Raw genomic sequence first — 26,317 nt, 5'->3', positions numbered from 1 at the left:
AACTGCAGTCAGGTCAAGACCCTGGTGAGGATGACAAGCAGGCAGATAAGCTTCCCTGAGACAGTTTCTGACAGTTTTTGCAGAATGTCTTCGGTTGTGCAAACCCACAGTTTCATCAGCAGTCTGGGTGGCTGGTCTCAGGTGATCCCGCTGGTGAAGAAGCCGGATGTAGAGGTCCTGGGCTGGCATGGTTACACAGGGTCTGCAGTTGTGAGGCCGGTTGGACATCAGTGGTATTGTGTTGTGTGACAAAACTGCACATTTTAGAGTGGCCTTTTATTGTCCCCTGTACAAGGTGCACATGTGCAATGATCATGCTGTTTAATCAGCTTCTTGATATGCCACACCTGTCAGGAGGATGGATTATCTTGGCAAAAGAGAAATGCCCACTAACAGGCATGTAAATAAATCCTCCACATACAACACCCGTTCTGCCAGGAACATTCTGTTAAAGGTCCCCAAAGCACACACATCCCTGGGTATTTTCAGTTCGCTGCAGCTAGCGACTGGAACGAGCTGCAACAAACACTCAAACTGGACAGTTTTATCTCAATCTCTTTATTCAAAGACTCAATCATGGACACTTTTACTGACAGTTGTGGCTGCTTTGCGTGATATATTGTTGTCTCTACCTTCTTGCCCTTTGTGCTGTTGTCTGTGCCCAATAATGGCTGTACCATGTTTTGAGCTGCTCCATGTTGTGCTGCTGCCATGTTGTGTTGCTACCATGTTGTGTTGCTACCATGTTGTTTTCATGTTGTGTAGCTACCATGCCGTAGCAACACAACATGAAAAGGTCATAGGTCTCTCTTTATGTAGTGGCTCCCAAGTGGTGCAGTGGTCTAAGGCACTGAATTGCTGTGCTCGAGGCATCACTACAGACACCCTGGTTTGAATCCAGGCTGTGTCACACCTGGCCGTGATTGGGAGTCCCATACGGCGGTGCACAATTGGCCCAGCGTTGTCCGGGTTTGGCTGGTGTAGGCCGTCATTGTAAATAAGAATTTGTTCTTAACTGACTTGCCTAGTTAAATAAAGGTTAAAAAACACTTTAAATGTTGCGTTTATATTTTTGTTCAGTGCAGTGTAATAACCTCACAGTCTGATGTGAAATTCTAAGTGTTTAACTCCCCACTCCTGCAAAAATTCAGTAGTTAACCCAACGGCAGAATGAGATAACAAGTCTTCAGATCAAGAGAAGAGTGAGAAAACTCGCCTGGCTCTTCCACTTTCTAATCTGAACTTCAGTTGACCTCTCTTGCAGACAGGGACAATCCATACAACATCCCACACAAACACGGCCAAGATCGCATTGTGTTCGATAAGGACTTAAGAAAGTACAGCGAAAAAAGGAATACATTGATTGGAAACAACAGAGGAAGCCTGTTAATACTGTGAAAGGTGGTTGTAGTAAGTGTTGATACTGTATTATGCACCCTGGGCAAAACCTAGGGTCGAAATCAATAGCAGCTATGTGCATACTTTCCATATGTTACGTGTTCCTGTCTGAGGACAGTGAACAATAACAAAGTGTGTGGTATTGGAGAAGCCAGAGGTCAAGTGCAATGGCTGAGTCCCAAACGGCACCCGATTCCCTTTATCGTGCACTACTTTTGAGCAGGGCCCAAAGTAGTGTACTGTACAGGGAATAGGGTGCCATTTGGGGTGAAGCCAATGAGTTTCATCAGACACACAGTGGAGAAGTGGAGCTGGAGGTTAGCACTGCGCCTGCAGCAAATCTCTCTTTAAATTCACATGAAAGTTATTCAAATGTTTGTAAAAGTAAATGATTGGAGAAAATGACTTCGAGGAGGTCCTAATCACTTGACAAGTCGTCATTGAATTCCACTTGACATCCCTGCAAATATTTAAGATGCACTTGAGAGATCAGCCCCTCGAAGACAGCTAATGTATGAGAGGAAATGATAGAGACAATCTGAAGCTCTCATTTTTTCTTCCACCGAGCAATCCTGATGCCAATGTGAGTTGCAGTGTATCTAGGCAACTGCATATCTATTTCTAAAACACCGCACACACCTACGCTGGTGATCAAATTAAGATAGCACATCTGTAGTTAAGTGTAATAGCAAACGGGTTGGGTTGTGTACGTTAATAATGACTAATAAAGTGATTGTTGTCATAATTTTTAAAAATCAATCTAGACTAATTAATATAAATGAAAAAGACAAAAATGACTTTACACTACAGATATAGGATCTTCATTTGATCACTCTTTTGTTGCACAGTAGGAAATGTAAACTTGGAGTATATTCAATGTTTAAAAAGGCTTCTAAAGTTTGTAATTTCCACTTTAAAATGTCAGATTTGATTTGCCCTTACAAAAATTGTATCAACCCCTACAAAGAAGTCAATTCATTCTAATCCACATAATACTTCACTTTTTCTGTTGCTGCAAGATCATTTTCCTGCTGTAGAAAACTGGCTCAAATTAAGATCCTACATCTGTACTGTGCTCCTGTTGATGCTCATCCAATCTAGATGAAGAACACGGACGTTTTTTTTTCTTTTGGACCTATCGGATAGGATTAAATGCATAGAAATCTAATTAATTGAACAGACAAATCATTGACTTGAATGGGGCAAATTCTATTCTTTCAATATCTATGCATTTAGTCCAATCCAATAGGAAAAAATCTAGATCGATAACTTTTTAAAAACTGGGCCCAGGAAACTGTGGATTTTGACTACCCCTAGCTGACAGTAAAAATACAACAGTTCCATTCTTCAGATGAATAAACATCCCATGCCAAATGTCAACACCCCCTCTTCCTCCATGGTCCTATCCTGATACTGTCCACTTCCCCTGTACTACAAACTAACTCCTGTGAGTCCAGACATGACAGTATGGCAGCAAAACAAGCTACCTCTCTACCCTCTAAAGCTCCCAGGATGCAGCTAGCCACAAACCTGACCATGGAGACGATGCAGCTCTGATTGACTGCAGGCCTTTGCCAGGCAGACAGAGAGGGGAGGGTGAGAGGAGGGGTGGAGAGAGAGGAGAGGGTGAGAGGAGAGAAATAGGGGGGGAGAAAAATAATAGAAAGGCTGAGGTAGGAGCCCTGTTCCGTGTGTCCAGTGTGTCTAATATGTCCGGTATGTCCGTTGTGTCCGGTTTGTCTGGTGTGCCCGGTATGTCCGGTGCCTTTGCTTAGATTTAAGTCTCTAAAGGCACTGAGGCCCTGCTTCTCTGTGAGGTGGAAGCTGTGAGGAGGAAGCTGCAAGGAGGAAGCTCTGAGTAGGAAGTTCTGAGCCCCCTGTTATCTGCTGACAGGACTGAGCCAGCTGGTTGTGTGCTAATTAATCCGTACAGGCACACAGAGGGATAAACAAGGGCACCATCCAGGGCCCTCCATCCCAGTAGGAGACTCTACAAAGAGGTCTACACTCTCACTGTGCTGCTAGATGCCCCTCTGTATAGCGACTTAGCCTCTGCCTTATCACAACAGACTTAAACACACCAGTGATGGGAAGGGACAGCTGAGGAGAAGCCTATGTGTCCCACTGCTAATCTGAGAAGAACATGTGGAGAATTGATCGGGGGAAATAAACAGGCTCTCTGCATGATACATGTTCTATATATGGAGAGTAAATATAGTCTATCTGCTAGAGGGCCCATGACTTGGCTTGATGCTGTGCTTCAACAACTCCCCTGTCTTCACTTCCACGCAGGTTGAGACGTGAGCAAGGCTTTCAATGAGGCTCATTGTGCAGCTAACAGGTCAGGCAGCAAGCTCCCTCCTACACAAGACTATATGAACAACTAACAGGGCTTCTTCCACTATGAACAACAAATCATCAGGAAACTGAAACTGATAAAGGAATGGCATCGCTTCCAAATCTGAAAGGAAAAACACATCCTGGCTGGAGCTGTTATTTGACAGCAAGTCAATACATTTTGGGCAGAATTTATATAAATGGTGAAAAACACAGGACATAGAATATAACTTTGGGGGACACCAGTTGTCAACTCCACACAGTCAGATTGAGCACCCTCTACATGGATACATTGTGATTTGGATGGAGAGGGTCAGGTATGGTGTAGTTGGGCCTACCTGTGTCGCCCCACACGGGTAGGTACTCGTCCTGCTGGATGTCCAGCATAATCTCCAGGCCGTTCCCCGTCCCTCCCTTCATGGTGGTCCGCAGCGTCTTCCCCTCCTCCGCTGCGTTGAACATGTAACACTTCCCATACCTGGTGAACACCTGCAGAGAGAGAGAGAGTGAGAGAGAGAGAGAGAGAGAGAGAGAGAGAGAGAGAGAGACAGAGAGACAGAGAGACAGAGAGACAGAGAGAGAGCAGAAGTTAGTACTGACCATGTTATGTACACAGGCTGGTGGACATCAGGAGATGGACTGATACATTAACTAATCATAAACTGGTACCATGACATTCCCTGAGGCGATTTAGGGAAGAACTGTCCTTATAGCCTTCTAAATGCATTAAGAAATCAGCAAGCTGAACTTGATACGATAATGATTGTAACACCCTACAGGCAAATTCAAATGACAACAACAGAGCCTGGAACAAAAGTTAAGTATTAAGGATTCATGTGGAGACTAGGAACACAAAATGTTGATTGGTCCCTTGGTTGCCCTTGATAGAAATACATGATCAATCCCAATGGCACACAACAACCTTCTAACACATTCTCCTATGAGAAAGCACCTTGTGCTTTTTAAAAATGTGTTTACGAGCATACACTTTATGGCAGGGCAATGGGCCACATTGGAGACAAATCCTATCATTTCAGTGTAATGGAGCATGTGGTTGTTGTTCCCCCTCCCTTCAAGTGGCTGGATGAGCAGAAGCATTACAGGCTGTGGAGCCATCGCTCTCTGAAGGACAGCTAATAACAGGCTTTCTGCAGCTCCACTCTGCTCCGGTCAGGTGGAGAAAGCACTTTTCAGCTCCTATATTGGGTAAAGTAGGGCCAGATTAGGCCTTAAAGGAAAGTAGTGGCAGAGATTTGAAAAAAGCATGGGCACTTTACCCTGTAATCACTTAAAAGTGGTGCTCACTCTGCCATTAGTGGCATGGAGTTCATGGGAGGAAAAACCTGCATTCGCCATCCCCATTTTCAGTACATTGTTAACAGTTCAAGGAAAACTGTTGAGATGCCATTATGAGAAGGAATGCATAGGGAAAGCTCAGATTTTTCTAGGTAATAACTGAACTTTTGCCCCTCATTCAATCAAACAAATCGGCACAGTTATATGTCACACCACTGTGTTAGATAGCGACTTTGAGGTTTATATGAATAATAGACTGGCGTAAAATGCAGAATCAGTGCAGCTTATTTAGAGACAGGTGTGTAAAAGATGCACACACGTAAATTAGATGGGTGTTGGGAGGTCCCTGCTCATGGATAATAATCACCATAACAACCCTCAGCCCACCTTCCTTTCCCTCACCAATCAGAGAAGGACTGAGGAATATAATGCTGTTTGAACATCATCAACAAGGTCACACACTCCAAGCCTTCTTATTGGATAGAAGCAGTGGTGGCCTATCTGCCCTTCTATGTTCTAGTCTGGGATCAGTGTGGTTCTGGGAGCTCAGAATGGTTACAGTTACAGTGCCTTCAGAAAGTATTCACACCCCTTGACTTTTCCCTCATTTTGTTGTGTTACAGCCTGAATTTAAAATGGTTACATTAAGATTTTGTTTCACTGGCCCACACACAATACCACATAATGTCTTAGTGGAATGTTTACTAAGTAATGTTTACTAAGCAACTAAAATGTTTACTAAGTAATTACAAATGAAAAGCTGAAATGTCAATAAGTATTCAACCCCTTTGTTATGGCAATCCTAAATAAGTTCAGGAGTACAAATGTGCTTAACAAGTTAACAAGTCACATAAAAAGTTGTACTCACTCTGTGTGCAATAATAGTGTTTAATATGATTTTTGAATGACTACTTCATCTCTGTACCCCACACATACAATTGTCTGTAAGGTCCCTCAGTTGAGCAATGAATTTCAAACACAGATTCAACCACAAAGACAAGGGAGATTTTCCAATGCCTCACAAAGAAGGGACTTATTGTTCATGGGTTAAAAAAAAAAAAGCAGACATTAAATATCCCTTTCAGCAGGGTGAAGTTAATAATTACACGTTGGATGGTGTATCAATACACCCAGTCACTACAAATATACAGGTGTTCTTCCTAACTCAGTTGCTGGACAGGAAGGAAACCGCTCAGGGATTTCACCATGAGGCCAACAGTTACAGAGTTTAATGGCTGTGATAGGAGAAAACTGAGGATGGATCAACAACATTGTAGTTACTCCACAATACTAACCTAAATATCAGTGAAAAGAAGGAAGCCTGTACAGAATTAAAGTATTCCAAAACATGCATCCTGTTTGCAATAAGGCACAAAAGTAAAATTGCAAAAAATGTGTCAAAGAAATGAACTTTATGTCCTGAATAGAAAGTGTTGTGTTTGGGGCAAATCCAATACAACCCATCACTGAGTACCACTCCTCATATTTTCGACCATGCATCATTTTATCCTTGTCATCGGCAACGACTAGGGAGTTTTCAAAGTTAAAAGTAAATAGAACAGGGGCCTCCCGAGTGGCGCAGCGGTCTGCGGCATCACTACAGCCTGGGGTTCGATCCCAGGCTGTGTCATGACCGGCCGTGATCGGGAGTCCCATAGGGCGGCGCACAATTGGCTCAGTGTTGTCCGGGTTAGGGGAGAGTTTGGCCAGAGGAGCTTCAGTTAGCTCATCGCACTCTAGCGACTCCTTGTGGTTGTCTGGCTGCCTACAGGCTAACTTTGGTTGTCAGCTGAACGGTGTTTCCTCCGATACATTGATGCGGCTGGCTTCTGGGTTAAGCTTGACGGTGTTAAGAAACGCGGTTTGGTGCGTCATGTTTCGGAAGAGGGATGACTCGATCTTTGCCTCTTCCGAGCCCGTTGGGGAGTTGCAGCAATGAGACAAGATCGTAATTGGATCGCATTTGGATATGACAAAATTGGGAAGGAGGTGGGGGGGATCATGTGACCCTTGAACGAGATGGCCGCGTGAACTAAGAGCTCCGCACAAGTAGTTTCCAATTCCTAATCTTACCTCCACTTCAAGTTTAAACTCCTTTAGCTTTAGTAAAAAAGTCATGGCGGCTACAAAAGGCGACACTACAGGTGACATTTTTACCCGGACTCGAGTATTAGCGACAGAAAAAGCCTCCAAGAAGAAGCTTCAGAAAAAGCTAGCGCCATTAGCCAGGAGCAAGAGGACCCGTTCCTCCCCGAGGCCCAACGAATGCCAACCTCACACTCTGTCGAAGACATCCTTTCTGAGTTGAGATCCCAACGTACAGTAAAACGGAAACAGATACCATGTGCTCTAAAAAAGGAAAAAAGCAGATATCGCGCTATTACAAGAGACACACCTCTGTGATGCTGAACATGCCAAACTCCGCAGAGCTTGGGTGGGACAGGTGTATTTCTCATCTTTCAAATCAAACAGTAGAGGTACAGCCATTCGTATCCATAAGAATGTTCCATTCATAATTGACAAAAACATATCTGATCTGGAGGGGAGATTTATTTTGATAACTGGGTCACTATATGGTCAACCAATTACTATCTTAAACATATATGCCCCTAACACAGATACTCCTGCTTTCATTTAAAAAATAATAACCCTGTTCAATGAGCATTGTGTTTCCTTTGGCGTGGTGGCCGGAGATTTTAATTGTACCCTTAACCCAACCTTAGACAAATCATCTCAAGTCCCCACCACAAATCCTAGATCTGCAAAGATGTTGAACTCTCTTACTAAAGAGATGGGACTGATAGATATCTGGAGAGAGACTAATAGCTCATCTATGGACTATACATACTACTCTAATGTCCATAACACCTACTCCCGTATAGATTACATTTTTATCCCAAAGAGTTTCATAAATTCAGCCACGTGTACAATCGGACCCATAGCACTTTCAGATCACGCCTTTGTCCACCTCCGCTTGGACCTCTGCAAAAACATCCCGAGGTCAAAGAGCTGGAAATTCAAGACCTCCATGTTATCAAACGAAGCGTTCCATACATTGGTAACTACATGGATAAACAACTACACACAAGACAACAAAGATTCTCCTGTTTCTCCGGCCACAATGTGGACGCTGCTAAAGCCACACTAAGAGGTCATCTAATTGCATATGCTTCCTCTAAGAAAAAAGCAAGGGAAGCACACAGGCTAGATCTCGAGAGGGAGCTGGAATGCTGTGAAAAAGTACATAAACAATCCCCAGACAGCACCTCCTGGAGTCAACTTAAAGCAGCCAAAGCCAAACTGAATTTGGACTACACTCGGGAGATAAAAAAAAGTTTTCTTTAATAAACAGAAATACCATGAGTATAGCAATAGGCCTAGTAGATTGCTTTCTTACCAATTAAAAAAAGTGCAGTCAGAGCGTACAATCATGGCTATTCGAACAGCAGAGGACGAGGTCACATATGACCCAAAAAAGATCAATTTAACACACGGAGGCAGAACTCCACTCTTTCCTAGAGGGAATCTCGCTACCTAAACTATCAGACACCGACCAAGAAGATCTCAACTCCCCCTTTACTCCTGAGGAGATCCTGGAGGCAATTACCTCCATGCCACCTAATAAGTTCCCAGGCCCAGATGGATTCCCCAGAGAGTTCTACAAAGCTTTTTGGCCCCAGGTCAGCCCTATCTTCATGCCAATGCTGGAGGACTTTTGCAAAAACGGAGTTCTCCCAGACTCAATGCACACAGCTCGCATTACAGTGTTGCTCAAAGAAGACAAGGACCCTCTATCCTGCTCGTCCTTCCGGCCCATAAGCTTGTTGGATTTCGACTACAAAACAATTACCAAATTGCTCGCCAAAAGACTAAACACTGTTCTTCCCAAAATAATAAAAGCGGACCAAACTGAATTTATTAGAGACAGATACTCTTCTGATAACATTCACCGTCTTTTTTATATTATTGATCAAGTAAACGCACAGAAGACCCCTGTCCTGCTGGCTTCACTGGATGCTGAGAAGGCGTCTGACAGGATGGAGTGGAGATTTCTGTTTTCAGTCTTAGAAAAGTTCAATATGGGCCCACATTTTATTAAATGGATCAAATCACTATACTCTCATCCAAATGCCATGGTGACTACTAACGAACTGAACTCTGACAGATTCCCTCTAGAACGGTGCACAAGACAAGGGTTATCGCTGTCCCCCCTGCTTTACTTGTTGGGGGCGGAGCCTCTGAGAGAGTTGATAAGGAGCAATCCAAGTATTACGGGTGTTTCTGCAGGCGGCCTGCAGCACAAGATTTCGCTTTACGCTGATGATGTCTTGCTCTACATATCCATCCCTGAGAAATCCCTGCCATTTTAGAAACAATTGCTCAGTATGGCAGGTTTTCAGGTTATAAGATCAATTTGAACAAATCCACTGTCTGCCCTCTCAATATTACACTCACCAGCTCTATGATGACACTATGTCCATTCCAATGGAAGACACAGGGGTTTAAATACCTTGGGATCTTCATAACACCAGATCTGAATAGCCTTTTCAAGGAAAATTATCTTCCACTCCTGGATCGAATCAAGAACGCAGAAGAATTAATGTCATCCGTATGAATATCCTCCCTAAACTGAACTATTTATTTCAGATGCTCCCATGCTATCTCCCAGTTTCCTTTTTCAAAACAACTAACCAAAGCATCACCAAAACCTAGGATCAAGTTCTCCACTCTATCGAAACCTGAATCTAAGGGTGGTCTTGCCCTTCCCTCCCTTCAACTGTACTACTGGTCTGCCCAAATCCGCAACATGCTAACATGGATCACAAACAGACAAGTGTCAACGTGGATTCAGATAGAAGCCCAATCCTGTGGTTCATTGCCCCTATGCTCAATTATATTCATTAATAACTTTAGTGAAGTGGGCAACATAGCCAAAACCTTTCGTGGGCAACATAGCCAAAACCTTTCGTGGAGGGACTGTAAGAAATACCTGGGCATTTCCTGCCAAATATGTTCTCACTCGCCTATAGTAGGCAACCCAGACTTGCCAAAAGCCCTGAGGGATGCCAACTTTAATCTTTGGCATACTCTAGGAATCAGGACCTTTTCAGACCTATTTCATCAGAAAACCACTACACTGAAATCCTTTCAAGAGCTCTGCAGTGAATTCAATGTGCCAAGATCCCTTTTTTTTATATCTTCAAATTAGACATGTAATTTCCTCTTTTACTTCCAAGAGGAGGTTTAGAACTCAGTTGAATGAAGTTGAAACCCTTCTTGTCACAGCACAATCCATTAAAGGCATATCTATAGACTCCTTTCTGAGCAAGGAGGCTCCTCCTTTGAAAATAATCTGGGAAAAGGACCTTGGTCTGACTATCAGTGATGAGTTCTGGGCGGAGGTTTGCGACAGGGTTTACTGCTCCTCTACTAATGTAAAAATGAAAGAATTTAATTACACATTTTTGTACAAATTGTATTATACTCCTTTGAGACTCCATAGAATGAAAACAGATATGTCTCCTTACTGTACAAGATGTACCTCTGAAAGTGGAACCTATATGCATGTATTTTGGAGCTGTAGAGAGATTGCCAGATACTAGATGTACAGCTTGATATGACCCCGTGTATCTATCTTCTTAATGCCCAGCAGGACTTTGTTCTTGATCCAGACAGAGAACATGCTTATGACTATTACATACTTTGCTAATAAATGTATTCTTCTATTGTGAGCCTCTAATTGTTATGGTGAGTGAAGGAGGACCCAAAAGCGAACTAACTTAAACAGAGCTTCTTTAATAACCAAACGTAGGTAGGCTCAGATAGACCGGCAGATTCCGACAGGACAGGACAAGGTTACAGCAAACAGGACGATAGTCTGGTTCAGGCATGAAACACAACAAACAAGAATCCGACAAGGACAGGAACAAAAACAGAGAGAGATATAGGGACCTAATCAGAGGGAAAAAGGGAACAGGTGGGAAACGGGGTGAATGGGTAGTTAGGAGGAGACAAGGCACAGCTGGGGGAAAGAGGGGGAGAAAAGGTAACCTAACAACGACCAGCAGAGGGAGACAGGGTGAAGGGAAAGGACAGAAACACACAACATGACAATACATGACAGTACCCCCCCACTCACCGAGCGCCTCCTGGCGCACTCGAGGAGGAAACCTGGCGGCAACGGAGGAAATCCTCGATCAGCGCACGGTCCAGCACGTCCCGAGAGGGAACCCAGACCCTCTCCTCAGGACCGTACCCCTCCCAATCAACGAGGTACTGGTGACCACGGCCCCGAGGACGCATGTCCAAAATCCTGCGGACCCTGTAGATGGGTGCGCCCTCGACAAGGATGGGGGGGGGGGGGGGGAAGACGAGCGGGGGCGCGAAGAACGGGCTTAATACAGGAGACATGGAAGACCGGGTGGACGCGACGAAGGTATCGCGGAAGAAGAAGTCGAACTGCGACAGGATTAATGACCCGAGAAATATGGAACGGACCAATGAACCGCGGGGTCAACTTGCGAGAAGCCGTCTTAAGGGGAAGGTTCTGAGTGGAGAGCCAAACTCTCTGACCGCGACAATATCTAGGACTCTTAGTTCTACGCTTATTAGCAGCCCTCACAGTCTGCGTCCTATAACGGCAAAGTGCAGACCTGACCCTCTTCCAGGTGCGCTCGCAACGTTGGACAAAAGCCTGAGCGGAGGGGACGCTGGACTCGGCGAACTGAGATGAGAACAGCGGAGGCTGGTACCCGAGGCTACTCTGAAAAGGAGATAGCCCGGTCGCAGACGAAGGAAGCGAGTTGTGGGCGTATTCTGCCCAGGGGAGCTGTTCTGACCAAGACGCAGGGTTGCGAAAAGAAAGACTGCGTAAGATGCGACCAATAGTCTGATTGGCCCGTTCTGCTTGACCGTTAGACTGGGGGTGAAAGCCGGAAGAGAGACTGACGGAAGCCCCAATCAAACGGCAAAACTCCCTCCAAAATTGAGACGTGAATTGCGGCCCTCTGTCCGAAACGACGTCTGACGGAAGGCCATGAATTCTGAAAACATTCTCGATGATGATTTGTGCCGTCTCTTTAGCAGAAGGAAGCTTAGCAAGGGGAATGAAATGAGCCGCCTTAGAGAACCTATCGACAACCGTAAGAATAACAGTCTTCCCCGCTGACGAAGGCAGTCCGGTGACAAAATCTAAGGCGATGTGAGACCACGGTCGAGAGGGAATGGGAAGCGGCCTGAGACGGCCGGCAGGAGGGGAGTTACCGGACTTAGTCTGCGCGCAGACCGAACAAGCAGCCACGAAACGACGCGTGTCATGCTCCCGGGTGGGCCACCAAAAACGCTGGCGAATGGAAGCAAGCGTACCCCGAACGCCAGGGTGGCCGGCTAACTTGGCAGAGTGAGCCCACTGAAGAACGGCCAGACGAGTAGGAACGGGAACGAAAAGAAGGTTCCTAGGACAAGCGCGCGGCGACGGAGTGTGAGTGAGCGCTTGCTTTACCTGCCTCTCAATTCCCCAGACAGTCAACCCGACAACACGCCCCTCAGGGAGAATCCCCTCGGGGTCAGTGGAGGCTACTGAAGAACTGAAGAGACGAGATAAAGCATCAGGCTTGGTGTTCTTAGAACCCGGACGATAAGAAATCACGAACTCGAAACGAGCGAAAAACAGCGCCCAACGCGCCTGACGCGCATTAAGTCGTTTGGCAGAACGGATGTACTCAAGGTTCCTATGGTCAGTCCAAACGACAAAAGGAACGGTCGCCCCCTCCAACCACTGTCGCCATTCGCCTAGGGCTAACCGGATGGCGAGCAGTTCGCGGTTTCCCACATCATAGTTACGTTCCGACGGGGACAGGCGATGAGAAAAATACGCGCATGGGTGGACCTTGTCGTCAGAGAGGGAGCGCTGAGAAAGAATGGCTCCCACGCCCACCTCTGACGCGTCAACCTCGACAACGAACTGTCTAGAGACGTCAGGTGTAACAAGGATAGGAGCGGATGTAAAACGATTCTTGAGGAGATCAAAAGCTCCCTGGGCGGAAATGGACCACTTAAAGCACGTCTTGACAGAAGTAAGGGCTGTGAGAGGAGCTGCCACCTGACCGAAATTACGGATGAAACGACGATAGAAGTTCGCGAAGCCGAGAAAGCGCTGCAGCTCGACGCGTGACTTAGGGGCGGGCCAATCAATGACAGCTTGGACCTTAGCGGGATCCATCTTAATGCCTTCAGCGGAAATAACAGAACCGAGAAATGTGACGGAGGAGGCATGAAAAGTGCACTTCTCAGCCTTCACAAAAAGACAATTCTCTAAAAGGCGCTGGAGGACACGTCGAACGTGCTGAAGATGAATCTGGAGTGACGGTGAAAAAATCAGGATATCGTCAAGGTAAACGAAAACAAAGATGTTCAGCATGTCTCTCAGGACATCATTGACTAATGCCTGAAAGACAGCTGGAGCGTTAGCGAGGCCGAAAGGAAGAACCCGGTATTCAAAGTGCCCTAACGGAGTGTTAAACGCCGTCTTCCACTCGTCCCCCTCCCTGATGCGCACGAGATGGTAAGCGTTACGAAGGTCCAACTTAGTGAAAAACCTGGCTCCCTGCAGGATCTCGAAGGCTGAGGACATAAGAGGAAGCGGATAACGATTCTTAACTGTTATGTCATTCAGCCCTCGATAATCTATGCAGGGGCGCAGAGACCCGTCCTTCTTCTTGACAAAAAAAAACCCCGCTCCGGCGGGAGAGGAGGAGGGGACTATGGTACCGGCGTCAAGAGCTACAGACAAATAATCCTCGAGAGCCTTACGTTCGGGAGCCGACAGAGAGTATAGTCTACCCCGGGGGGGAGTGGTTCCCGGAAGGAGATCAATACTACAATCATACGACCGGTGTGGAGGAAGAGAGGTGGCCCTGGACCGACTGAACACCGTGCGCAGATCGTGATATTCCTCCGGCACCCCTGTCAAATCACCAGGCTCCTCCTGTGAAGAAGAGACAGAGGAAACAGGAGGGATAGCAGACATTAAACATTTCACATGACAAGAGACGTTCCAGGAGAGGATAGAATTACTAGACCAATTAATGGAAGGATTATGACAAACTAGCCAGGGATGGCCCAAAACAACAGGTGTAAAAGGTGAACGAAAAATCAAAAAAGAAATGGTTTCGCTATGATTACCAGAAACAGTGAGGGTTAAGGGTAGCGTCTCACGCTGAATCCTGGGGAGAGGACTACCATCCAGGGCGAACAAGGCCGTGGACTCCCTTAACTGTCTGAGAGGAATGTCATGTTCCCGAGCCCAGGTCTCGTCCATAAAACAGCCCTCGGCCCCAGAGTCTATTAAGGCACTGCAGGAAGCTGACGAACCGGTCCAGCGTAGATGGACCGACAAGGTAGTGCAGGATCTTGAAGGAGAGACAGGAGTAGTAGCGCTCACCAGTAGCCCTCCGCTTACTGATGAGCTCTGGCTTTTACTGGACATGAAGTGACAAAATGGCCAGCAGAACCGCAATAGAGACAGAGGCGGTTGGTGATTCTCCGTTCCCTCTCCTTAGTCGAGATGCGGATACCTCCCAGCTGCATAGGCTCAGCTCCCGAGCCGGCAGAGGAAGATGGTAGTGATGCGGAGAGGGGGGCAACGGAGAACGCGAGCTCCTTTCCACGAGCTCGGTGACGAAGATCAACCCGTCGCTCAATGCGAATAGCGAGTTCAATCAAGGAATCCACGCTGGAAGGAACCTCCCGGGAGAGAATCTCATCCTTTACCTCTGCGCGGAGACCCTCCAGAAGACGAGCGAGCAAAGCCGGCTCATTCCAGCCACTGGAGGCAGCAAGAGTGCGAAACTCAATAGAGTAGTCAGTTATGGATCGATTGCCTTGACATAGGGAAGACAGGGCCCTGGAAGCCTCCTCCCCAAAAACAGATCGATCAAAAACCCGTATCATCTCCTCCTTAAAGTCCTGATACTGGTTAGTACACTCAGCCCTTGCCTCCCAGATTGCCGTGCCCCACTCACGAGCCCGTCCAGTAAGGAGAGATATGACGTAGGCGACACGAGCAGTGCTCCTGGCGTAAGTGTTGGGCTGGAGAGAAAACACAATATCACACTGGGTGAGGAACGAGCGGCATTCAGTGGGCTCCCCAGAGTAACACGGCGGGTTATTGATTCTGGGCTCCGGAGATTCGAAAGCCCTGGAAGTGGCCGGTGGATCGAGGCGGAGATGGTGAACCTGTTCTGTGAGGTTGGAGACTTGGGTGGCCAGGGTCTCAACGGCATGTCGAGCAGCAGACAATTCCTGCTCGTGTCTGCCTAGCATCGCTCCCTGGATCTCGACGGCTGAGTGGAGAGGATCCGAAGTCGCTGGGTCCATTCTTGGTCGGATTCTTCTGTTATGGTGAGTGAAGGAGGACCCAAAAGCGAACTAACTTAAACAGAGCTTCTTTAATAACCAAACGTAGGTAGGCTCAGATAGACCGGCAGATTCCGACAGGACAGGACAAGGTTACAGCAAACAGGACGATAGTCTGGTTCAGGCATGAAACACAACAAACAAGAATCCGACAAGGACAGGAACAAAAACAGAGAGAGATATAGGGACCTAATCAGAGGGAAAAAGGGAACAGGTGGGAAACGGGGTGAATGGGTAGTTAGGAGGAGACAAGGCACAGCTGGGGGAAAGAGGGGGAGAAAAGGTAACCTAACAACGACCAGCAGAGGGAGACAGGGTGAAGGGAAAGGACAGAAACACACAACATGACAATACATGACACTAATACCTCTCCTACATTTAAAATGTGGATTGACCAGATTGTTGACTTTCTCCCTCTTGAAAAGCTCACTTATGACCTCCGCAAGAGACAGCCCAAGTTTAATAGACTCTGGTAGACCTTCAAGCTGCATACTGGACCCTATTCCAACTAAACTACTGAAAGAGCTGCTTCCTGTGCTTGGCCCTCCTATGTTGAACATAATAAACGGCTCTCTATCGGATGTATACCAAACTCACTAAAAGTGGCAGTAATAAAGCCTCTCTTGAAAAAGCCAAACCTTGACCCAGAAAATATAAAAAACTATCGGCCTATATCGAATCTTCCATTCCTCTCAAAAATTTTAGAAAAGGCTGTTGCGCAACAACTCACTGCCTTCCTGAAGACAAACAATGTATACGAAATGCTTCAGTCTGGTTTTAGACCCCATCATAGCACTGAGACGGCACTTGTGAAGGTGGTAAATTACATTTTAATGGCATCGGACCGAGGCTCTGCATCTGTCCTCGTGCTCCTAGACCTTAGTGCTGCTTTTGATACCATCGATCACCACATTCTTTTGGAGAGATTGGAAACCCAAATTGGTCTACATGGACAAGTTCTGGCCTGGTTTAGATCTTATCTGTCGGAAAGATATCAGTTTGTATCTGTGAATGGTTTGTCCTCTGACAAATCAACTGTAAATTTCGGTGTTCCTCAAGGTTCCGTTTTAGGACCACTATTGTTTTCACTATATATTTTACCTCTTGGGGATGTTATTCGAAAACATAATGTTAACTTTCACTGCTATGCGGATGACACACAGCTGTACATTTCAATGAAACATGGTGAAGCCCCAAAATTGCCCTTGCTAGAAGAATGTGTTTCAGACATAAGGAAGTGGATGGCTGCAAACTTTCTACTTTTAAACTCGGACAAAACAGAGATGCTTGTTCTAGGTCCCAAGAAACAAAGAGATCTTCTGTTGAATCTGACAATTAATCTTAATGGTTGTACAGTCGTCTCAAATAAAACTGTGAAGGACCTCGGCGTTACTCTGGACCCTGATCTCTCTTTTGAAGAACATATCAAGACCATTTCAAGGACAGCTTTTTTCCATCTACGTAACATTGCAAAAATCAGAAACTTTCTGTCCAAAAATTATGCAGAAAAATTAATCCATGCTTCTGTCACTTCTAGGTTAGACTACTGCAATGCTCTACTTTCCGGCTACCCGGATAAAGCACTAAATAAACTTCAGTTAGTGCTAAATACGGCTGCTAGAATCCTGACTAGAACCAAAAAATTTGATCATATTACTCCAGTGCTAGCCTCTCTACACTGGCTTCCTGTCAAAGCAAGGGCTGATTTCAAGGTTTTACTGCTAACCTACAAAGCATTACATGGGCTTGCTCCTACCTATCTCTCTGATTTGGTCCTGCCGTACATACCTACACGTACGCTACGGTCACAAGACGCAGGCCTCCTAATTGTCCCTAGAATTTCTAAGCAAACAGCTGGAAGCAGGGCTTTCTCCTATAGAGCTCCATTTTTATGGAACGGTCTGCCTACCCATGTCAGAGACGCAAACTCGGTCTCAACCTTTAAGTCTCTACTGAAGACTCATCTCTTCAGTGGGTCATATGATTGAGTGTAGTCTGGCCCAGGAGTGGGAGGGTGAACGGAAAGGCTCGCAACGAACCGCCCTTGCTGTCTCTGCCTGGCCGGTTCCCCTCTTTCCACTGGGATTCTCTGCCTCTAACCCTATTACAGGGGCTGAGTCACTGGCTTACTGGGGCTCTCTCATGCTGTCCCTGGAGGGGGTGCGTCACCTGAGTGGGTTGAGTCACTGATGTGGTCATCCTGTCTGGGTTGGCGCCTGTCTGGATGTGGTCATCCTGTCTGGGTTGATTTGATTTGGAGACAATCACAAGGACAGGTGAACCAGATCAGGGTGTGACAGTAGTAACTACAGATTGCCCCTTTAAGTCTATCAAAAGGGTGCACGTTTCAGCATGTGTCCATTAGGACTATGGATATTTATTTTATCAGCATGAATTAGATTGAGCAATAAAATCCTCACTTTTATTCCATAGGCTGGAATCCTCACTATGCAGCTTTTGCAAGAGCGCATTTTTCATTGGCTGTCCACTGGTTTCAAAAACAATGATTGATAGGAAGTTTAAAGTTCTTGAAATCAACCATTATTGGGTTCAAATACACATTTAGATTTGTGAACAGCCATCCACAACAACAACAATCCGTAAGGCACAAATGACTAAATGAGAGAGCAGCAGCGTGATTCACATCAATGAGCTATGTAGATATCAATAATAAGATATATCCGTATCGTTGTAGACTACACCACTGCTGTCATCCTTATCTCATTGCGTTTATTAAAATTTGATCATCTTTGGATGCCGACAGCAGTCGTACCATTGGAAGACATAGCTTAAACTGTAGTCTACAAAAGCCTATTCCTGCTCTTTTCCCGTGATCCATCAAACACATCTGGTGTGTCATCATAGTGGTCTCTGACTTGTGGTCAGACTCGCTCAGGTGGAACAAACTTAAACTTGCACCTTTTTTCAATGCTGATTTGAATGTAATTTAGGAAAGAGAAGTGTCAAAGATCCTTTCTGAATTTAAAAGTAATCCTCTATGTCATTTAGTTTTTCAAAAGTATCTGTAATCTGATTACAATATTTTTGCTGGTAACGTAACAGATTACAGTTATCGTTTTTAGGTAATCCCTTACATGTAATCCGTTACTCCCCAACCCTGATGGCCAGTGTATGAGTGCTTCTATGGACATGAGTAATTGTCCAGGTGGACAGTGTTATGGTGATAGAAGGATGTGGGTAGAAAGGGAGTATGAGACACCCCCTTCTCCTCAGTAGAGCAGCTCCCTCCTTCCACAGATATGAATCTATCTAAATTATACATCAGGGGCTAAGAGCTGCCAGAGCCACAGCGCAGAGACGGGGGGGATACATATTCATAGAGAAATCACTCTTGGTTTGCAGGTACCCGTGACTCAGTGTCTGTCTCTGACTGGGACTGGACTTAACTGTACCAGGGATGGCTCCGGTTGATAGCATAGTGACAGAAATACCCGAGTGTATAGAGACCAATATGGACCCAGCCTGCATGAATGGAGAATATCAACATCAGCAGCATGTCCCAGCATAGACAGTAATCTGTCAATGTCAAAACACATTGGTCCAAACCTAACTGACCAAAAAGCAGATTGAACGGGATTCAACATGCAGCAGCATCCCAGTAAACAGGTTGTTTTGGTCGTCAGCATGACCTTGGTTCATTTGACTAAAGTATCTCTGTCTGCTAATTAGAGCTTACATTAGAGTTAATAAGCATCAGCCCAAACCATTCACACACTCAAGTGCTCCCTTGGAACCCTCGTCAGCTAACTGGGCAGGTAACATCATGTTTAATTACCCAGCGGTCATTTAAACATGATATGTCTGTGAGTTTCTGTGAGTGTGTGTATAACACAGACTACGCGTAACTGCACTGCCCAACACTGCTTCCCTTTAGATGTACTGTAGTAATGGTGCTCTGAACTCTCCTCCTCTAAAGTTGTTGGTTGTCTATTAGGGACCATCATCATCATCATCATCATCATCCTCTCTCTGGAGCTTCTTGTCAGACCCTCTCTGTCTCTAGAAACAGTAATGATGTACTGTATGGGTGACAGGGAGGGCTAGGACCAGGTCAACATCCTATTAACACCTTACCACACCTCATCAGCCACGCCACGGGGGAAGTGCCAACCAAAAGTTGCCAGGGTGGTTCTGTCATTTTGGTACCCCTCAGACAGTTGTCTGACCCTGCTGTCTCTCCTTCATCTTGTTCCCGCCCACTCAGTTATTATCTCCACCTCTGCTTGCCTCGAGTCATTCTGCCAGAGGGAGGAGAGTAATGACTCCTCACACCACCACAGAAATATCAAATAACTTTGGTACCTGGCCAAGGGGCGGTTACAGGCAATACCTGTAAAGTAGCAAACTAAAGTAAAGAGACACTTCTCAGAGTTCTCATGCACCGAGGCCATTACTTTTCTGAAAAACAGGATGGTGGAATATGGACCATGAGTATCAGCATTCTCAAAATAGCTCCATCCTATCTGCTATTAATACATGACCAGTGCTTGACTTGGGCAAGAGCTCACCGAACTGAGTACCGGCACCTCAAATGTTCTAGTACTTGAGCTCCTGTTCCTCTTATAGAATATTAGCACCTAAATATAAAAAGGACCGGCACCCAAAATGAGTATCGGCACCTATTTCAAGCAGTGTAAATGACAATGTTGCTTATAATACCAGATGTGGTTATGCATGATTGCTTCATACTCAGCAGTGTTTGAGTCGATATGTCAGACCACTATGGCCTATTTATTACCGTACCTCCCTAATCTGACTTCATTTGATACACACTGTAAATAGACTTTACTATTGTATTATTGACTGTATTTGTATTTGTGTTTGTGTATTCCATGTGTAACTCTGTGTTGTTGTTTGTGTCGCACTGCTTTGCTTTATCTTGGCCAGGTCGCAGTTGTAAATGAGAACTTGTCCTCAACTGGCCTACCTGGTTAAATAAAGGTGTTCTCAACTGACCACCTGGTTAAATAAAGGTGAAATAAATACAAATAAAATAAAGATATGCACAAGCCAATACAGAACTAAAAACATTGACTGTTGTCAGGTCTTCATACACACCCATCCGTCTATTCTGATCAGTTTGGCTAGAATGGTCTTGTTGACATTGCACTCTTCAAGCCACTAAGCATCAAAGTTGTCTTTGGTGATGAAATGCTGTTGCTGCTCTTTCTTCATTACGTTATTTTAAATGAATCGCTAAGGTGTTGATTGAACCCGGGTCTTGAAATGTCACAAGAGTCAAACCCTGCCATGTTAACATAACGTTAGCTGACACTGTCCACAGGGCAGTCAGGGCACGAAGCAGGAGAACAGAGATGAGCTGCCAATTAGACGCCTGCCTTCGTCTCGTCCACCCAACATAACTTATTAGCATTCACAAGAAACAGTGTGAATGTCCGGGAGCAAGACATCGCCCTAAGGCATGCCGTGACCCAGCCTGCATGTCGACCAGCCTCTCCCAGGGTGAAGCCAAAAATGACACGTCCATTAGAGAGCCACCTTCCACTGTGATGAAAGGTCAGTTGTTGTTAGTTAGCGCCAGACAGACGACAGACACCTTCCCACTGTGTTTGAAGAGTTGTCTGTCCCTGGCTAATGCCGAAGACAACAGTTAGACATCTGAAAATAAAGCGTTACAAAGAGACAAGTCATTATGCCTGCAGTGTGCTGTGGCTGTGATGGGTACACTAGTGAGAATGGTTCATGACTTCATGTGTTCAGTTGTCATTATTGTGAAGAGCTTTATGATAAATATGCCTCCGCTTTGTTTCTTCAACTATTATTGTAAATGGCTCCGAAGTCCTTTTCCTCATTTGTTACACACCCACGCACACAGAGATGGGATAATATACTATCTTGTTGCCATTACAAAATACTCTGAAGAAAAATGTATCAAAATGAAATACAAGATGCTAATTAGTATTTTTCCAAAATACATTTTCAAATACACGGCTTCACTAAAACAACATTCTCAGTAAGGGTTATAAAAACATTGTACTTGCTATGACTGGATATGAGTGTCTGCTAAATGACCAAAATGTACAAATAAAGACTTGCAAAGCACACTGGGCATTATTAATTGGCCTTGTTTTGGGGGACGGAGCTCAAAATAATATATTTTGACATTTACATTTATAAGACAGTCTTGTCACACCATATTGTCATCAGACTTCTGATACCAATGCAGGGTGAAAGGGGGCCACAAACTGTGAACAGCTAAAAAAAAAATGGTATAGAAAAGTATTTTGTATTTTGAAAAAAGAAATGACAGGTCTCGAAGTATCTTGTTACAAATTACAACGGATTGTAGTTCAGAAGTAATTAAATACGTATTTAACATAAATGTAACAAAAAACTTCCCATCCACACACACACACACACACACACACACACACACACACACACACAGAAAATACAAATAAGAATTGAACTAAACTTCATCCAATTGCATTATGCCAACACACTGATGTATTATCTCTCTCATACAGACACTATCTTTTCTTTATTCTGTCGTTTCTTCCCCCTCGCTCTACTGTTTATCTCCTCCTGTTCCTGTCTGTGTCACCACAGGCGTATCTATATGACCTCTCAATTAGTTTAGATTGTTTAGATGACTTTATTAGTCAGGGGCGCAGATGTAATCGCAGGGTACAGTGAAATTCTTAGTTCAGCTGATGGGGTCACCGTGGAGACGACAGGAAACGTGACTCAGGAAGAGAAAGTCCAGTCACGCTCTACGCCCCCTCTCCTTCCCCATTCACTTCCCTTTCTCACCTCAGCAAGACTGACCCCGCAAATCCATATCTGCTGATGGCCAGCCAACGCCACGCCATGTTGTCTGTCTGCCCTATCTACCGTTATGTTTACCTCTGTTAAAATGCTGCATGTTTTACACTATTTCAATCGATTCACTTTGATAAGAGCAGAATGGTTTCTGTTTGTGAAAAATACATAACCAGGACACAACGAGCGTTCAATGCTAAACAAGCAAAGGCCATGGCAGACTTGTGACACGCTGACCCCAACTCATTCAATTTTTTTGGCCAGTAAGTTAAGAACAAATTCTTATTTACAATGACGGTCTACCAAAAGGCTTCCTGCAGGGACAAGGGGGTGGGATTAAACATAAAAATAAATTAAAGATAACTGTAGGACAAAACACACATCACGACAAGAGAGACACCACAACACTACATAAAGAGAAACAACAACATAACAAGGCAGCAACACATGACAACGCAGCATGGTAGCAACACAACGTGGCAGCAGCACAGGGTACAAACATTATTGGGCACAGACAACAGCACAAAGGGCAAGAAGGTAGAGACAACAATATATCACGGAAAACAGTAACAACTGTCAGTAAGACTGTCCATGATTGAGTCTTTGAATGAAGATATTGAGATAAAACTGTCCAGTTTGAGTGTTTGTTGCAGCTCGTTCCAGTCGCTAGCTGCAGCGAACTGAAAAGAGGAGCGACCCATGGATGTGTGTGCTTTGGGGATCTTTGACAGAATATGACTGGCAGAACGGGTGTTGTATGTGGAGGATGAGGGCTGCAGTAGATATCTCAGATAGGGGGGAGTGAGGCCTAAGAGGGTTTTATAAATAAGCATCAATCAGAGGATCTTGTGACGGGTATACAGAGATGACCAGTTTACAGAGGAGTATAGAGTTCACTGATATGTCCTATGAGAAGCATTAGTGGCAAATCTGATGGCCGAATGGTAAAGAACATCTAGCTGCGAGAGTGCACCCTAACCTGACGATCTATAAATTACGTCTCCGTAATCTAGCTTGGCAGCTGGGGTGAAAAAGGAGCGATTACGATAGAGGAAACCAAGTCTAGATTTAACTTTAGCCTGCAGCTTTGATATGTGCTGAGAAAAGGACAGTGCACTGTCTAGCCATACTCCTAAGTACTTCTATGAGGTGACTACCTCAAGCTATAAACCCTCAGAGGTAGTAATCACACCTGTGGGAAGAGGGGCATTCTTCTTACCAAACCACATTACCTTTTTTTCGGAGGTGTTCAGAACAAGGTTAAGAGTAGAGAAAGCTTGTTGGACACTAAGATCGCTTTGTTGTAGAGCGTTTAACACAAAATCCGGGGAGGGGCCAGCTCAGTGTAAGACTGTATCATCTGCATATAAATGGATGAGCGAGCTTCCTACTGCCTGAGCTATGTTGTTGATGTAAATTGAGAAGAGCGTTGGGCCTTGGATCGAGCCTTGGTGTACACCCTTGTTGACAGGCAGTAGCTGAGACAGCAGATGTTGTGACTTTATACACTGCACTGTTTGAGAGAGGTAGTTAGCAAACCAGGCCAAAGATCACTCAGGGTCACCAATAGTCCTTAACCGGCCCACAAGAATTGGAATGGTCTACCGTATCAAAAGCTTTGTCCAAGTCAATAAAAATAGCAGCACAACATTGCTTAGAATTAAGGGCTATGGTGACATGATTGAGGACCTTTAAGGTTGCAGTGACACATCCATAACCTGAGTGGAAACCAGATTGCATACCAGAGAGAATACTATAGACATCAAGAAAGCCAGTCAGTTGATTATTGACAAGTTATTGACAATGAGCATACAATAATAATGTATGCTGATGTATTTCTATTGACTACCCTGTCGTATATATTCACACAGTATAGCGCTCCAGCAATCCTACTCACACAACCAGAGGAGAAAAAGCCTGTATTCATTCTTACTTACGGTACAGTAATATACATGACTGGATCCTCCTCTATTTCTCTTTGATAGAATAACAGGTAATAGGACACCTATCTCGCTCATCCCATTTATTTTGCTGGCAGGCAGGGGAAGAAGTGGAAAGTGATGGAGTAAATTAACATTTGAAGCTTTAAGAGCCAGCCAACTGGTTTTATCAGTTCTTCTCACTCAGCGAGGGGCACCAGGATTAAAGCTTAAATTCCACTTCCATAAGCAGTCTATTGTGATGTGCTGTTATTGTTCGCCAAATCGATTTCCATTATGGGTGAATTTAGAAGGCTTTTCATGGTAAACCAAAGCAGCACGAGAGAGAGAGAGAGAGAGAGAGAGAGAGAGAAAAAATGAGAGAGGGATACAGAGAGGAAGGATTAAAGTGTGTGAAAAAAGGCCTTTGAGTTGCAAAGTGTGCACCACCACCCCCCCCCCCCCCTCCCCACCCCCACCCCGCTGCAGCATTTTAAGTGGTTCTGTTGTGAAGATGAATAATTCAGAGAGAGAGAGAGTGCTGCTAAGCAAGGCTAGGTAGCTACCTGGCACTATGGAGGGCTTCAGCCACACTAACACACTCCTGGGCGCCGTACGCACGCCTGGCATTGCATTCCTCTTCCTGAATGTCAGAGCCAAGTTAGCACTGTGAAACTACACAACTTCCCCATAACCAAACATAATTCATACACATTAAACAAATGTCACCTTTTCTGTGATGTGTTGTGAAACTTTGTGGAACGGTATATATCACCCAATCCAAACCTAATTTACCATTCCAGTCGATAGTGTATTTTATGAGAGAGCATGTTTAGCGTGTAAGGTTGGTGATACAGTAGGACACAAGATAGCTGTTGTTGCTGCCAGCCTGATATTTATGTTCATGGAGAGACAGCGAGAGAGATAGAGAGAGGAGGGGGAGAGCGAGATAGACAGATAGAGACAGAGAGAGAGAGATAGACAGAGAGAGAGCGAGATAGACAGAGAGAGAGAGCGAGATAGAGAGAACGAGAGAGAGATAGACAGAGAGTGAGATAGACAGAGAGAGAGAGAGAAGAGAGAGAGAGAGAGAGAGAGAGAGAGAGAGATAGAGCGAGAGAGCGAGAGAGAGTGAGGGGGAGATCGAAAGAGGAGATAAAGAGAGTGAGAGAAAGAGAAGAAATGAGAAAGAGAGAGAGAGAGAGACTTATAAAGAAGATCCCTCCCCTGAGCGGAAATGATCCCGGCCGGATGGGAATTAAATCCAGGCTGTGATTGGTGCCAGATCCCCAGTGACCCATAACCTGAGAGCAGCGTTCCATCCCCAGGTTTAATTGACTTTACACGGGGGAGGCCATGCACAGAGCACTGCCCTCACCTCTGCAGAATGAGCTCATCCATTAACATGCTGCCTGTAGATGGACTGCAGCCACAAACTCAATGATCTTACCTATTTGAATCCCCTATGAAACAAACTTGCTTCATACCATGGAATTGTTGAGTACTTTTTTCTGAACGGGTTGAAGGGCATACTAGAGCATGCATTATTTATTCCTTGTCCTCTCTGCAACTGTATTAGTCTATATATTTTTGGTATTTGACCTGAAAGTATATTACTGTAGGTTATGGGTAATGCTAGCCAAATAGAAGAGCATGTGGATGTTGTGGGGAGCAGTCCTCCTACTGACTGCTGAAATATAAAGGTAAATGAGCAGCCAGGGGTGATACATCATCTTAAACTGGAGCTTGGCAGTATGACCAGAACTCAGCACCAATGGCTCCTCACAGACCAGAACAGCCCGACCCAGCCCAGAACAGAACAGCCCAGTCCAGCCTATCCCACAGCCCTGACACAACTTTATCCTATTTACATTCTTTACAATATGCTTTGTTATCTGTACAGTGCAGCACATAGAGATGTGTCTTTTAGTTTAGATCATTTCTACAGTGGTACACTGCCTGCTAAAGTGTTAGTTATCTTCCCTCCCCTGAAGGCTGTACTCAGTGGGGTCACAAAGAGCAGCCTGCATGTCTGAGAGATATCAAATAAAAGAGGAAGTTGCCTTCAGGTCATGTTCTCACTGAATACTGGTTTAATTGCATTCCCTTTATCTTTTCCCCCTCTCTTTTACCCCCAGAATGTAGAA

At 45.1% G+C, this 26,317-nt stretch overlaps 1 protein-coding gene across 3 annotated transcripts in view; it reads right to left on the bottom strand.

Annotated features, from left to right (window-relative positions):
• LOC110486711 (acid-sensing ion channel 2) overlaps positions 1-26,317 on the bottom strand; it is a 445,230-nt gene that overhangs the window by 45,181 nt on the left and 373,732 nt on the right. For all 3 annotated transcript variants that reach the window (XM_090196995.1, XM_090196994.1, XM_090196993.1), the window contains one exon: positions 4,074-4,224. In XM_090196995.1, coding sequence (XP_090053121.1) covers positions 4,074-4,224 — 151 coding nt within the window. The remainder of the gene's footprint in view (positions 1-4,073; positions 4,225-26,317) is intronic.

Source organism: Oncorhynchus mykiss, chromosome 13, assembly GCF_057628025.1.
Source record: "Oncorhynchus mykiss isolate SJ-2025 chromosome 13, ASM5762802v1, whole genome shotgun sequence".
Classification (NCBI taxonomy): domain Eukaryota; kingdom Metazoa; phylum Chordata; class Actinopteri; order Salmoniformes; family Salmonidae; genus Oncorhynchus; species Oncorhynchus mykiss.
This window is presented reverse-complemented; position numbering and strand designations above follow the sequence as displayed.